We start from the raw sequence: 16932 nt of genomic DNA on the forward strand, positions 1-16932 counted from the left end.
TTTTTTTAATTTAATTTTTTAATTTTAATTTTTTTCTTCTTGTAATTTTTTAATAAAATTTTTAATATTTTTTTATATTTTTATTTTTGTTTGGGTTTTGAACTTTTTTCATTTGAATTTCTATTTTGTTTCGTTTTTGTTTCTTTTTTTTTTAGTTTTCCTGTTTTGTATTTAAGTTTTTCCTATTTCTAATAAATTATTTATTTTTTAATGTAAATTTTTTTTAAATTAATTTGTTTTTAATTTAAACCTTTTTTAATTTAAATGTTTTTTATTTAAATTATTTTTTAACATACATTTTTTTAATTTTAAATTTTTTTTAATATTTTTAAATTTTTTTTAATTTAAATTTTTTTTTAAATTTTTTTTTAATATTTTTTTGTTTTCTTTTTTTTAGTTTGTATTTTCTATTTTTATTTGTTTTATTGTATTTATTATTCTTAAAATGCAAAAATTTTATTTTTTATAAATCTTGTACATGATTTGAAACTTTATGTGGTGTTATATTTGCCGTATATTTTTAGAAAAAATGTTTGAAAATTCAACAAAAGAAACAAAAAATTTAAAGTAGTCAAAACTGGTCAAAATATCGGGATTGCAATTAGCTGATCATGGCTGTATATGCTCGTACGTGTCAGCCATGCTTCATCATGTGCTCAACTCTTTCAGTTATCTACTACCACCTCCATTTTCATGAAGCTGTCAAAAAGTAGCTCGATTCCTGTGTGGACTAAAAATGGAGTCACTCTTGTAAAATATTACGAGAAAGTAGCGACTAGGGATGCAGAACATTTTCAAAGCCATATTATTTTCTATTTTTTTCTTTTTGCAGAAAAATATTTACTTTATTTCATAAAACAATTACTAATTTTACAGAAAATTGTTTGCTCCAATAGTTGTTATAAGTTTTTTAGTGCCTTACTCGCTCGCTATCTCTAGACTAGCATCTCGTATTAATTTATTTCAGTTTAGTTTTCAAAAAGCTATTTTTTACTTCCTATTCTTAAATCCTCTATCTAATGAAGTTTTTTATGTACATACATACATATATATATACGTAACTACATGAGCTTCTCATCGCAGAAGGCCCATTATTGTTAGCAAAAATCTACACTCGCATTTGTTTGCAGATAGCAAATAGATAGACGGCTGGCTCCCTTTTACGTTCAACCACTTTCATCCATTATTTTATTAAATAATTTGTGCAATATTTCATTAATCTTCCTACCGCATCTAATCCAATTCCCTAGTGCCTGCCATCTACTCATATTTGTCTAGCCAATCACTCAAGCATTTAATGTGAGTTGTTAATGTTCTTTATTTTTTCCCAATAATAAGTACAATCCTATAATTTCACTAAATCATCGCTATGACAATCAGCTATGCTGCAACGCCATTATTCTATTACATTTTATTCACTTTTTCTCTCCGGTGCGGCCGCATCACATTGTCTAGTCGGGAGGTTGTTGCTACGACTATTTTTGTACGTTTTTCCACCAAATATCTAATAGACTACTATTTTTCACTTTCATTTCGCTTTTTTCCTTGTTTTGTTATCTCCGTACTATAACATAAATCCCTTTTACATTATCACAATTTTCTGCATTTGTCGCGGTTACTTGAATATAATTTTGTTAAGCAAAAAAATATAAGTAAAAAAACTAAATTTGTCCACATACATTTTTATATATTTCTTTTACATCGTCACTTGTATACCACCTATGTTCAGACTCTATACGAGCCACTAATCGAACTAATGTCTGCAAGAGTAAATAGCATGAAAAGTGCATAGAATGAGGATGATTACATAGCGTTGGCTGCTGCCGCCTGTGTGAAGAGATGCTGAAACATTTTTGGTAAATTCGCTGCAGCTGCTAATGCAAAAATCAAATTATATCAGGTAGAAGTGTTTGTGAATGTTTGTGATTGTGTATCTGTTCAAACAGTAGAGGAAAATATATTATCAACCTCATACATTTGTATGTATAAATGTTGGTACGAGTATATCTGTATGTAAGTCAGACTCATATATCATGGCAACTGCAAAATTCGATTTGGCGTATGACTGACGACATACACACACATACATGCGTACGGGATGCTCGCACTTATCCACAAGGATCTTCTCGCCACATTGCCCTAATGCTTGCCTCTTCAGCTCAATATCAACTCTACTCAATGCATTGATTGCTGCGTTGGCGTGGTGCTTTTTTCGTGTTTCAGTTGTTGAAGTGTGAATATGTATTACAATATATTTATTGTTTATTTTCGTTAAAAACATTAAATAAAGCTTTTCGCAGCTAGGCCTTCAATAGGTATTTCAAAGCAGTAAACTTTGTTATATTTCCTAGCATCTTTCGGCTGAATTATATTTTCCTTCTTTGATTACGCAAAACATGGCGGCTTGTATTAATATTTAATAGTTTATTTAACTGAAATTTCTTGAAAGCAGACATTTTTCATCTTTTATTGATTCCTCTCCAAATAGTTTTCTTGAACTACCAAAAGGCTCACCAGTCATTCTTGCTTAGTCAAGCTCATAGTTATACCAAATGAAGCCTCCGCTGTTCTGCGGTTCTCTAGTTTTGTCATCGTGTAACTCATCTAACGGTAGGCCCTGGAAGCGTGCTGTTTCGACAGGTTTCCATGAGAAAGCCGTTTGACAAAGAATTCACAGAAATCCCTTTAGAAAGCAGAAAATCATGTCCAGGGAAATGAATGTATCGACCAGATCCAGCTGGTCATGTTTTGACAACGCCCTCGAAGAAAATTAGACTCGACAGATGCAAGCAGCTACTTCTGTGGCGGTCAACAGCCATGAAAATATTATTTTCACAGATGTTCACTGTTAAAGAAGTTTTTGATAAGCAAAATGACAAAATATGTGCTAAGACTTCTAAAGACGCAGAAAATGTTGTTCCAAGGGTTCAGCGTAGCCACCATCCAGCCTCCATAATGTTCCTGTAAAGGCGTTACATCTCTTCATTTCTGGGGAAAAAGGCGTTAAGATCGGAGCAAAAGTGTACCAAGAAGATGTCTTAGAAGGCGTAGTGAAGTAGTTGAGCAGTACTCTCTTCAACGGAGAGCGTGGGATCTTCCGGCAAGATTCCGCTACAGCCCTTAAGGTAAAAACCACGCAGTAGTGACCAAAAAAAAATATTCCTGGGTTCATATCTGCAGAAGGTTGGCCGTCTGGAAGCCCAGATCTGAATCCATTGTACTACTGTTTGAGGTCAGAATTGGAGAACATGGCCTGTCGAATACCTCCCAGAAATTTGGAGAGTCTCAAACAATATTTGGTGCGGGCAGCCACGTCAATATCCATGGAAACCGTGCGTGCTGCAACAGCTGAAGGGCCTAATCGTTGAAGGCACCATTTCAAATGAAAATTTAAATGTTTTTTAAATATTTACATGATTAAATAAAATCAACTTTATTAATAAAAATATTATAACTTCATAACTACATATAGCGGAGAAAAGTTTTAAAATGAAACTCAAAAGAGAAATAATAACTTTTATTTTACAAATTTTAAATTAATTCTGTAAACTACTAAAATGTGAGTACTTTGAGCGTCACTAATGCACCAGGTTGCTGAAATTATAAGAAGATAATACAGTATTTGAGCAGGTTTACAACAAATGTGGATAGATTTTGGAAAAACAATTAAAAGATGGAAACCTGTTTTCCACTGCATTTTAGGTAGTCATAAATTTTGCTACCTTTCTTCATTCATACGGGTACATACAGTACTTTAGATTAGATTCAATTTGAGGTTTGCACTTCGACCGCATGGTCTTTTGTGCCCTCTACTCATCACAGTACCTCATTCAAACCCAGTTGCCTTTTTAAACTTGTCCCAGTCAGTGTTCCTGAGGCTTCTCCTTAAACTCTCTTTAGTGACTTCTAATTGAACCAGTTCAAACTGAATGATCCTGTGGTGTGGTCTTATAGGGAGGACACACAGGAAGCCTGACACCGAGCTTACTGAGGGTCACATAAGTGTTCCTGTCTGTTCCTCGTTACGAATATTGATTGATTTGCGCTACTGTCAGGCGTTGTGGTGTCATTTCTGTGTTATGCGCTCCTCGGCTGATACTCCACCACATTAAATGTAGGAGGTGTGTCATCCCCCATTTTGGTGTTAAGAACCCTTCCCTTCCACAATCCTGGATGCCACGCCTGCGAGCCACTTCGCGCCCTTCTCGTCCTTGCAGTACAAAATTAGAAGAACCGGCCTAAAATAAATCCCGCAAGAGGCCAGCCGGTGTAGGCAAGGTAGGGCAGTAAGGTTTTCTTACCCTAGCGTCTCCGTTAGGTAGCACAGGTACCATTTCACTTTCGCGCCACTCAACTTCGTCCTTCTGGGGTCATCCAATGCGCCTGGTTTCCCTTGCGGCGGGAGAGTCGGACGTCAGATATTGAATTTTTTCAGTAATTTTTAGTGGGAGCGTGTCATTATTCTGTTTTACAAAATTCTGGATGACAAAATTCTGTAAATTGCAAAAAAATTCTGCTCCGAAGGCCGCCCACGCGAAAAGGAGTTCTACGCAAAAATACGGTGGATTGCGTAGCCGGAGTTGGACTGATGAGGGTTATTTTTTTGAAGCGCGGCGGAAGGCCGCCCACGCGAAAAGAAGTTCTACGCAAAAATACAGTGGATTGCGTAGCCGGAGTCGGACTGATGAGGGTTATTTTTTTGAAGCGCGGCCGAAGGCCGCCCACGCGAAAAGAAGTTCTACGCAAAAATACTGTGGATTCTATCGAAACTGAAGAAAAAATTATTATTATTATTTTTTATTTAATATCTCGAATAATAATAAAAAATAATAATAATAAATTAAATAATTACATTACCTCTTTAACATTGTTAACATTGTATTTTAATACAAAATTTTGTAATACAGAATTTTGAAAGCAGAATTTTAAAAAGCAGACTTTTGTTTTTAGAATTTTGTACAGACAGAATTTCGACACCAACCCATTTTTAGTCATAGTGTGGAGATGCATATTTAGCAAGGCAGTGAGTGATTTGATGTTTGTAGAAGACAAAATGAATGCACGACAATATTTGAATATTCTGCAATGTCATTTCTCAAATAGTGCAATACAAATTTTTTTCATTGTTGACAACAAACCTCAGTTTCAAGTCCAACAGCTTATTTTTAATTACAGTAAAGTATTGGATACACCAACAACAAGCCTGGATATTGATCCAATTTGAAATTTGTGAGCATATTTCAAGAAAAAAGTTGCAAAAAATACTCAAAAAGGTCGAGCAGAACTCAAAAGGTTTATTTTAGAGGGATGACACAATATATCTCAGGATTATAATGCTCAAAAATTGATTAATTCTATGAGTAGCAGCCCGCAAGTCATACAAAGTACTGATTCACATTTCACGTATTTTATACTAGGGGCTTATTCATTATTTATGTTCGTCAACGAAAGCCAAAGATTGAAAGAAAAACATGAAAAATACAAATTTTCTTAAGAAATATGTCCGAGTTTCGCTAGATTAGTAGGTGCCAAAACTTTTCTTGGACAAACCTCATTAAATAATTTGGTTATTTTTATTTTTTTAATAAATTAATTTTTTTTAATGAATTTATTTTTTTTAATTAATTTATTGTTTTTATTAGTTTATTTTTTGTTTTTTAATTTTTTTATATACATATGTATGTATGTACATATATATTTTTTATATATACATATATGTTTGTTTTTTACTTTTTTTATTTATTTTTTTTTTTATTTATTTATTTTTTTTTTTATGTAATTTTTTTCTTTCTTTCTTTATTTTTTTTTAATTTTTTATTTGATTTTACTTAATTTTTTTTCTTTTTTTATTTCATTTTTTTCTTTTTTTTTTTTTGTTTTTAATTTTTTTATTATTATTTTTTTTTTTTACTTTTTTCTTTATTTTTTCCCCCTTTATTTATGTAATTTTTATATATATATTTTTCTTTATTTTTTTTTTAATTTGGTACGTTTTTGACCGAAATGGCTGATCAAAACTTGAGGTTGTGTTGACGCTAATGCAGTGTGACGTCGTTTAGTCACGATTCAATCTCACTTTTTATTGCTTTACATTCGCTTGCTGGCAAGCTTTGAGGAGCGATTAGGTGTTTGAAATCAAATTTGCAACCGGATGCTGCTTTGTCATTTATTTTTTGCGGGTATATTTACTTTGGTATACAAGTTTTCTTTATTTTCTTTTTGTTAGCTTTGCATTCCAAAGTGTCTCCTTTTCTGTGTTGTTTTTTTTTTTTTAATTAAACTTTTTTTATAGCGCTTTTCTTCAGCTTTTCTTGTTCTTTAGCTTTATTTACTCGTATTTTTTTAATGAATGTTTGCTCGCCAAGTGCCAGCTAACGTCGGCGCATTGCCGGGGACCGTTTGTTTATTATTCCTTATTTCCATCCGTCGTTTATTTATCGCCTCGTGCGCTGCTTTCTCCCAGTTGTATAGCGCTTGCTGGTCGCCGTTTATGTTTGATTTCAGGTACTAACAATTTTCGCATATTTATATTTCCCACGTTTGCTTGTGTCTTCTTTTCTTATACGTATTCGTATTGGTATTGCAACGCTTGCATGCCTTTCTCGCTCAAAATTCATTGGTCTGCACAATAAGGACATTGCTTCCTTGCAGACTTTCGTGTCACTCATTTCGCATATTCTCTGGAGTCGTTGGCTTGTTCCGTTTTCACCATTTTTGCTTCTCATTGTGTGTGTGAGTCGTTTGTATGCCCACCGCACGATTTGTATGTTTCCGTTTTGATCCTGTTTTTCGTTCTTGCGCTGTGCATACACTCGAGAGTTTCGGCTACTTCAGCAACCCTAGTGGACTTCAGTTTACTCGCTGATCTCAGACACGCTAGAGCCTTGCAGACAAGTATTCGTGGTGGGCTTCTAGGCTGCGGGCGTTTTTAACAAAAAAGAAAAATAAAATATAATAATAATAAAAAAATGCACCATTCAATTGTGAAAAAGTGTATGGCAAAAATTGAACCAAGAGAGAATTTCTATAAAAATAAGTGAAGTGGTGCGCATAATTTTTTACTTGCCTCCCTATATACGTATGTATATCCATACAAGAGTAGAGTATATATTTTTTACTCAAGCTGTGTGTGCGTTGTCTTCATTCAATTAATCTCAAATGTTTGGCGACTTTTTGCGCATTGGAGAAAATTTGTCTGCTTCCAATTGAGAAGTCGCAAGAAAAAATTTGGAAAATTTTGAAAACGATTTCAAACAGAAGCAGAAGTAGCGTTGTAGTAAAAACAAAAAACATAAAAGGTCAAACTTTTGTATGTCTCGTGCAATACCATTGTCAAACGAAGGAAAAACAACAATAAAAAAGGAAAAGAAATAAAAAATCAACAAAAGTGAAAATTGCTCAGTTATATTCTTCATAAGCATCCTCGCATTGCAGTGTGGGCTGCTGAAACTGCAGTGTTCTGATTCAGATACATTCAATATATACAAACCCACCTTCGCATATCTTGTAAATTTTTTAGTTGTTTTGTGAACACAAACAAAAAACATTTTTCTCACCGCAAAAAACTTCCAATAAGTAGCAACAATTGCGTTACTAAAATCGGTTGACGTAGCCAACTAGAAACTTTGTTTTCACAAATTACAACAACACAAAAGCTCTAGCCGCAGTTTTGGAATAAAAACGAGAGCAAACCCAACCGCAGAAGGAGTACAAAAAGTAGCTGTACAAATGGGATTTGAATAGCAGCACCATTGATGACATGCGATTTTTTTGAATACGAATTAAAAGTGAGTTTTACTACATAGTACATTTTTTCATGTGTATGTACATAATCGTATATTCCCAAAACGATAGATTTGTAAGATACTTTTTTTTTGTACTGGCAAGATACACGCTCATTAAACGTTTAATAAGTATAAAAAATCATTACAATAAGGTGCAACAATTTTTTTCAAAAAAAGTTTGGTCCACACTTCGGCTTAAAAAATTACCACATACTATAGTTCAGTGCAACCTTGTCTGTGTAATTTCTTCCCTTTACTACACCAAATGTTTTACTATCTAAAAAAATAAAAATCAAAACAAATATTTCGTGAACTTGTAAAAAAAAATAGACACATACGCAACATATTTCGCATTTCGCCAAAAATAATTTACCCTCACACTACAAGAAGGTTGCCTCTATTTTTTAGTATGCGCCTGATTGGGATTCTCTTTTTCAACTATATGGTACTCAACAATTTGCTACTACATCTCTGTCATACTTATTTGCACTCTCTCTCTCTCTCTCTCACTCATTTTTTAGCCTCTTTTTTACTCAATTCTCTTTTTAAACTCACACATGCATACACTACTTAGTAGCGCCTTCACTGCTCATTCTAATTATTTATCCTTACACCGCTGCCTTTCTCTCTTTCATTCCTCACTTGCTTTCGCATGTCCTTATTTCACATACTTGGCCACTCGTTCCTCTTGCTCTCTTCTCCATTTTGCCATTCGCCTTTTAATGTATATTCTCTGCCCGTTTTCCTGCTCTTGTTCAACAACACTTTTTGTAACGAATTGTTGGTATTAAATTCTTATTGTTGACGACGACGATGAGGGCACGAGATGACAATGAGCGTGCACATGAGTACGAATTCGAATACGAACACGTACAGGAACATGCTGATGATGATTCGACATTTACGATGCTTTGAAAACGTACCAGCTTTTTTTGTATAGGGTTTTGTCAGAACTTTGTGAGCTAACTACTATTATTGTTGTTGTTGCTGGTGCTTGCCAATCTCGTTGGGTGGTGGTACAGTTTTGTTGGTACGCTATTTTGTCGCCCGATCGCCGCCTCTATTTTTAATTGTCTGCTATAGTTGGCATTTGAATGTGTGTGTGAATGCCTTGCAACAGCGTACACATCAAGAAGGATAGCATTTTGAATTTCACGTATTTCTTGTTATAAACTAATATATCGACATATATGTATATATGTATTATCTTTCATGCAACTTCTTTGAAAAATTTGAATGTACATATATGGAATCGGGCAAATTTATGGAATCTGGCACGGAGCTAATTGTAACTTTAAGCTGTAAAGTGGATACTTACATATTGGCTTACAAACTTTTCTTGAATCAAATTCTGTGAAGGAAATTTTGTCCAATTACTAGAACATACACACACATAGATCATTTTATAATTATTTTAGAACATAATGCTGAGAAAACTGCAGCAACTAATATTCAAGGATTACTCAGTTTTTACTTACTTTTCCAGAATCAAACTCAAATAAACGTTAGAAGACAGCTCAAGTTCTCTTTCTGTTCATACTCTGGCTATTGAAAGAAATTTTTTTTAAGTACTACTTAGATACGTTTTACAACTTTAACCAGCTCCAGCTTTCTCTGCTTGATTGTAGAATACTAAGAATTCAAACTCTGCGAAGATGTCTCTCTATTGAATTACCTCTTCCTTTCACAAACTTAATGATAGTCTTTGCAGACAAGGTTGAAATTCTCGTCGGACTTATGCAACATGTAAATTTCTTTACACGATGCTTAGCGCTTAATAAATACTTAACCAGAAGTATAAATAAATCATCTGTTCCTAAACCCGAAGTTGGTTTTATATTACCAGAACGACTCGTATTTATATCCCACCAAGGACTGTTACTCTAGCAGCATTCTCTAAATATTTATGGGGAAAGTGTATGCCGTTACAACAACAACATCAACGATTCGGATAGTATTTAATCAAAGATTAGGAAGACTGAGAATACAGGCAACACTGGTTGAAGAGTTCAGGACAAAGGCAGGCTAAGCAGTTTATGTCGCTCTCCCGAAGAGCACCAAAAAGGTTCGGAAATCTGCATAGAGAGGGCTTATGAACTCTCACTGGATACTGCACCGGACATTGTAGTTGTTGTTGTAGCAACACATTGTAGTCCTCTTTACTCTAACCCACAAGCGAGCTTGGCAGGCTGAGAGAGGTTACAGATGGACAAAACTGATGTTACCTGTCATGTCTGACCGACTATCGCAGTTCCTTCTGTCACTAAGCAGAGGGGACTGTAGGAGGCTGGTTGGACTGATGACGGGCCACTTTCTATGGCTTTCTATGGGCAAAGCACATGGAAAAGGTAGGCATCTCAGACAATGCACTCTGCCCAGCATGTGGAGAGGAGGATGAGACGGCGGACCACTTTCTGAGGCTTGAGGTCTTCGGCACTAATGTGTTAAGAAGGGACCATCTTGGCTCCTTGGCACCACAAGATCTACACAGATTTCTTCGGAGGTCGAGTAGATTTAAAGAAAATTAAAAAAGGAACCCGAGTGCATTACAGTCTGAGTGCTGTACTTGCTAGTCTCCCCGAAAAAAAATGGCCTCGTTATCACTTCAGGAAATTAGAATTAGTACATAGAAAAAGGTGTCTGTTGTGCTTTTGAACTGGATGATTAAATTCCAGAGCAGATTCTCTAAAGCGGTATGGAACAAAAAGCTTAAAGAGGTACTCAAATTTAACAGATGCCTCCAATTTTAGGCTTGTGGTCAAGTACAATAGAACATATCAGAGGTCGCAGTGCATTATGGCCCAATAACAATAATGGGTGCTGGCAGCACTAAAACTTTTGTTTTGGTAGCGCGAAGAAGAAGAAAAAGTAAAATTTGTTACATTTGTGTCAACCACGAAAACAGCTGACACGAAGTTGCTGAATTTGTGCTGAGTTAAAGCTGCAGTATATAAATGTCATAAAAGAACAAGATAACTTCTCTCTAATGTTTGCCATCAAAACGAGGTGTCAGGAACTTCTAGATTTTTAATAAAACTTTTGCCACAAGGTAATAAATAAGATTTATATCAATCACCATCGACTTTTTCAAAAGTTAACTATTAAACATGAAATTTATCTCTGAAGTAAAAGTTTTTCTAATTTACGGCATATAACTTCATGTTTATATATAAATTTACTTGCCAGTGTTAGCAATTACAAAAGGCTGTGGTGTCGAACTAATGACGAAAACTAAAACGAACAGAACGTATCATAAATTGCGCCAGGTCGCTATCAGGATCGCATTGTTGTTGTTGCATTTACGTGCAAAAATTTAATGCCGAGCATTGACCATTGGAACACAGCATACTAGCTTCTGAAATTGTTATGAAGTATATGCATTTGAGTATTTTGAACTTTGAACATTTTCGAACATTCAGAGCATTTCTAAAAATGTGTAAGAATAAATAAGATTTAAAATATTTTAGGAAATATAGACAACGTCTAAAGCTTAGTATTAGTGCATAAACGGGTAACATTTAAAATAATGGTCAAAATATTTAAACGTCGAAAATGTTCGACCATATATGTAGAACAAGTCCAATAATTATTAAAATTTGTATGCGTGAATGAAAACTAATAGAATTTCCAAATATTTTGAACTTTGGAAAGTTTCGAACATATGTACATAAATACAGTGTGGGAACGTCTAAGACTTAGTATTTGTGTACAAATTGACAATGCGTTAAATAATTTTCAAACTATTTCAACTTCGAAAATTTCGAACATATAAAACAAAAAGTATATACAAGAATGAGAACTAATGGAATTTTGAAATTTTTTAACTTTGGAAATTTTCGTACATACATATGTATTATATATAAATGCAGTGCGGCAGCTTAAATAATCCGCAATTATTTCGGTAATTAAAAATTAAATCTCTAATATTTTTTGGGGCAAATGTTTTTCACCGGCTTGAGGACGAGGAAAAAAGAGTAGCTAATAAATTGCGTAATAAATTTTATAATGATTTAAATTTTACTTTAGACTCTGCTAATTTTTTTCGCTTTGCAATATTTTCTCAAGCAAATGTTATTGTAACAAAGAATTTTATCTTTCTAAATTCGCAATCACTAATTTCTAACAAAAACTGTAGGTAAAAAAAAAGAAAAATTAGCGGCTTAAATCTGCTAGAAAAGAAAAGATTAAAACAGAGAATTCATACCTGAATGCACCTTTTATAATTGATGAAATATTCAATACTCAAAAATTTCGTGCTTGATTCCATAATTACAGTTGAGCGGTTAGATTTCTGCCAGCTGACTGATGTGATGGCTGCATATGTTGTTTGCGACGAGGAAAGTGAAGCCTGCTAAGGGACTTATGGATGGTATTCACTGGGCTGGCAGGCCAACAGAGCATATTTGACAGTTCAAATATGTTTGAGAGGCACTACTCGTCGAGTGCCTGACTGTAGTGTGCAAGCAATTGTAGCACCGACAATAACAAATCAAGCAAGTAGCAACACCGGTGCAAAACTCATTGGGTGAACGACGCATGGTTGGCAGCGGCTTGCAGCTGCTATTATATTTTATATTGTCGATTTTTGTTTTTCTCTTTCGGCAACCGAAATACTGCGATGGATGCGATTAGAACAGCGCCGCGCATTTGTGAAGTGCCCTCGTTTTTGGGCGAGTGTGTAAATGTGCACACATTTGTATATGTATTTGTGTGCTTCCTTTTTGTGGCTGTATGGGCGTTTGTAATCCTGATTCCTACTGCTTTTGTTGGGTTTGTTATAGCTGCTTTTCCAGCTTGCATTTATTTATACCTACATAAGTCATACACTTGATGAGGTTTTTCCATTTTCGAAAATCGAGCAGACTGCAATTCGAATGAATTTTGTTTTTGCGTTGTTTTTGGTTATTTTTATTAAGTTCTCATGTTCTGGTTATTATTGTTTTCTTTTTATTATCGGTTTCTTTTCTATTATTCTATTATTGCTGTTGGGTTGTGTGTGTATGTGTGCGCTTTAAAGTGCGCCTGACCTAGTGTGCGTGCGCTCTTCACGGTATATGCACTTCATTGGCTTCTTTCACAGATATTTTACCTTATACAAATTGAATTTCACAAATTTTTGGTCTAATGCTCAAAAAATACGAACAAACAGTTTGACGTTGAAAAAGGTTTTGAAAACTATTTTCCCTATACATTTTTATCTAACCGCTATTTTTTTACAGCAATTTAAATATACTAAAATACAAAATAGCCGCTTTCAAAACGGTTAAAGTGCTTGTGTAAAAAATATTGCACTTTGTTAAAGTTCGCAATTAAGCAACATAATAAAAAACAAAAAATGTCGAACTCCAGCACAGAAGTACCTCGCATAATGGTCTTTCGACCTACGTGGGAGGAATTCAAAAATTTTCCTAAATACGTCGCCTTCATGGAATCTCAGGGCGCTCACAAAGCTGGTCTAGCCAAAGTGGTACCACCACCAGAATGGGTGCCACGTCGTAGTGGCTACAATGATTTGGATGCGCTCAATATAACTATACCGGCGCCGATTTGTCAAGTCGTCACCGGCAAACAGGGCCTCTACCAACAAATTAATATACAAAAGAAGCCACTTACAGTGAAGCAATTCAGTGAGTTGGCGTCTACGGAACGCTATCAGACGCCTAAACATTTTGATTTCGAAGATCTCGAGCGTAAATATTGGAAGAATATTACCTATGTGGCACCGATCTACGGCGCGGATGTTAGTGGTAGTGTCACTGATACGGATCAAGATGTAAGTATACGTTTATAAAAAAAAAAATGGAATTATGTTTGAACTCATTTCCTCCGCCTCCCACGCACACACAAAGAGCTGGAATATAAATCGTCTTGGTACAATTCTCGACTATGTCAACGAAGATTATGGCATACAAATTGATGGTGTGAATACAGCCTATTTGTATTTTGGCATGTGGAAGACTACCTTTGCCTGGCACACTGAAGATATGGATCTCTATTCGATAAACTATTTACATTTTGGCGCTCCAAAGACGTGGTATGTCGTACCACCCGAACATGGGCGCAAATTAGAAAAAGTAGCTAATCAATATTTTCCGGCGAGCTATGAAAATTGTAATGCTTATTTGCGGCATAAAATGACACTGATAAGCCCGCAAGTGCTTAAGCAACACGACGTGCCGGTGAATAAAGTAAGTGAAGTGACGGGCATAAATTTTGTGTGCTTAAAACTGGCATAACTGGAGTTATGAGCAATAGTGAAATTTACATGTGGCGAAATAGTATTGAAATTTGTTTAAATTAATTCTGCAAAATCGGATCGACATAGTAAAATGAGAACAAACATTTATAGAAATAGGTTTTCGAAATTAAAATTATTTTTAACGACCAAACCTCGGGACGTAATAATTTGCTATTCTTCTTATTTTCTTATTGCTCTTATATTTTTTAATATTTTCACAAATCAGCAAACTAATAAGACCTTAAAGTGTGAGAAGTTATTAAAATACAGTTTTTACTTTTAGTGAGAAAAAACTAAGAATATCTCTGATTAAGAATTTCTTAATCTGCATCTGAAAAATTAGTAAATAATAGGCTTTAAATAGAATTCAAGACTCTTCAGTACTGCTCTAAAAATTTAGGACTGCGCCGGTTATGCAAAAATATTTAAATACATATATTTAAAAGTAGAAAAAAAACAGATTTGAACATTTAAACTTCTTTTGAAAATTTTTCGAATTTCGAAAAAGCCCCTAATTCTGTATTTAATATCTTTAAAAACAGTTAAATCAAGTTATTAGGGCACTTCAACGAACTTCGAGAATATTTCGAACTTCAATACATTTATGCAAAAATATTTAAATTCTTATATTTAAAAGTAGAAAAAAAAACAGATTTGCACATTTAAATGGCTTTTGAAAATTTTTCGAACTTCGAAAAAACCCCAAATTCTGCATATAATATCTTTAAAAGTAATTATTATAAATCAAGTTATTAGGGCACTTTAACAAACTTCGAAAATATTTCGAACATCAATAAATTTGTAAAAAATTTAAAGAAGAGAACTTGATTCCCCTGAACACTCTTAAGACCAGATCCCAGTTATGCGGTTTTCTGCTGAATAAATATTAGGTGAAGAAAAAAGTTCTGCACGTTTTCCGGTAGATGTAGTTAGTGAAAAATTTCTCACGATGTGCATATACATTGCGTCGAGGCTTACTGTACGGCGATCAAAAACTGGAATTATGCTTCAAAAAAAACTGTCGAGGAACAGTTCTGTGTTTGGTGAAGCCAGTTGTGCGTTACAGCATTCAAAAATAAAGGTAAAAAGGAAAATAATTCGATATATTCTGTCTTATCACTATGACTAAGTGGTAAAAGTCGTAGCAAGCTGCAAAGCGGTGAATGCCATGACTCCGTTCGAAAATATTGATAAAAGCATTGCGGACCAGCATGTGAGCACTAACTCCATTGCCCAGCAATTCAAGTTTAGTCAGAAAACTGTTTGAAACCATCTACACAAGGATAAATACACCTATGCACATGGCAGCGTCGAAATAAAGAGAAAAAAATTTGAGAACTTTTTACTTCACCTAATATTTGCAAATTTTATAAAATTGCGTACCCATTTCGAAAAAAGGTATACCCATTCCCCACATCTCTACCTCCGCACAGATAACCCAGGAGGCTGGTGAGATAATGATCACATTTCCTTTCGGTTACCATGCCGGTTTTAATCATGGTTTCAATTGCGCCGAGTCAACCAATTTCGCCATGGAACGGTGGATTGAATATGGAAAACGTGCCGTTCAATGTACCTGCAGGTTGGCAATTGCACATACACATGCTATTCCAAGAAACTAATAAATATTGAAAACATATTTTCCATATAGTAACGACATGGTGAAGATCTCCATGGATACATTCGTGAAACGCTTCCAGCCCGATCGCTATCAGTCGTGGCTGGAAGGAAACGATGTGGGCCGACATCCCGAAGATCCGCCCAGTGCCATAACCGCTGCGCCATTACCCTCACATTTAGATGCAATATGCAATAAGAAGTAAGTGTGCTATGCCTACCCAGGAGTAGTTAATTTTTTTTTGTTGGCGCTTACTAACATTCTGCTTTCTTTTTCAACAACATCACTGCCATGCGCGGCCCTCAGTCATGGGGCTGGCAATTTACCAATGCACGCATTACATAGAATGAAAAAACAATGTAATCCCACAAAGAAGAAGTCCTTCAAAGAACGCAATCCTGATTTGAATTTAGAGGAGATCCAACAGAATCCCAATATACCCGATGAGGTGAAGGCTGTGCTAAAAGAGAGTGTACTAACGCTCGACGCTGAGGACGAAGAGCCAGCCATAATCGGTGATGGAGAAGCTGAGATAATGAGTCAATTAAGTCCAGCTAATTTGAAAACCAAAAAGGAATTACTCGACTACATTGATGATGGCACAGGTGGGTGCCACATTATATATATAATCAACTAATTATTTTATATATATATATTGTATATTTTTTATTTTTATTCAGATGAAGACGAGGAGGAAGAATTCCGTAAACGCCGTCATAAGCGCAAACATCATTCCGACTATGATGATGATTGGTTTGCTAGTAAGCGGCGCATAAATGCGCGTAATAGCAGCAAAGGTCGCAGTCCGCGCAATAGCAATAAAGACGATCGCTCCATATCGCCGGCATCATCATCATCTTCATCGTCACGCGCACGCCGTCAGCCATGTACAACACCCGGAAAAACGCCACGCAAAACACCAAATCGTAGAAAGAAAGACAATGCCGCCTCTGCCGCAACAACACCTAATGCCTGTGCTTCTACTGCGGCGATAGCAATGGCAGCACCGGAAGCAGTGGCGAGCGTACTGAAAAGCGCCGCTGCAGTTTCGCAAGCACTGGGGAGTCAAAGCAATGGTGGCGCGAGCTCACCATCGGCAATTGATGAAGCGCCAACAGTGGCCGTAACCGTGGCAGCTGTAGCTGCTGCTGATGCGGTGGGAGGTGAGGCAATTAGCGAAATAAAGGAGCATTCACTCTTTATCTCATCCGCAAATGGCTACAGCAAGCAAATGAATAAATCCTAACTGTCCCCATAGAACTCACAAATCATGATTTCCACTTTTTTCCTTT

General features: G+C 35.3%; 1 protein-coding gene across 3 annotated transcripts in view; it reads left to right on the forward strand.

Annotated features, from left to right (window-relative positions):
* The window catches only part of LOC129246493 (uncharacterized), a 68560-nt gene that overhangs the window by 36896 nt on the left and 14732 nt on the right, over positions 1 to 16932 (forward strand). For 2 of the 3 annotated variants that reach the window (XM_054885357.1, XM_054885358.1), the window contains 6 exons: positions 13004 to 13557; positions 13634 to 13972; positions 15456 to 15604; positions 15674 to 15841; positions 15947 to 16245; positions 16321 to 16803. In XM_054885357.1, coding sequence (XP_054741332.1) covers positions 13120 to 13557; positions 13634 to 13972; positions 15456 to 15604; positions 15674 to 15841; positions 15947 to 16245; positions 16321 to 16803 — 1876 coding nt within the window. In that variant the 5' untranslated portion in view covers positions 13004 to 13119. The remainder of the gene's footprint in view (positions 1 to 13003; positions 13558 to 13633; positions 13973 to 15455; positions 15605 to 15673; positions 15842 to 15946; positions 16246 to 16320; positions 16804 to 16932) is intronic. The other variant, XM_054885359.1, reaches the window with a different exon arrangement.

Source organism: Anastrepha obliqua, chromosome 4, assembly GCF_027943255.1.
Source record: "Anastrepha obliqua isolate idAnaObli1 chromosome 4, idAnaObli1_1.0, whole genome shotgun sequence".
NCBI lineage: Eukaryota > Metazoa > Arthropoda > Insecta > Diptera > Tephritidae > Anastrepha > Anastrepha obliqua.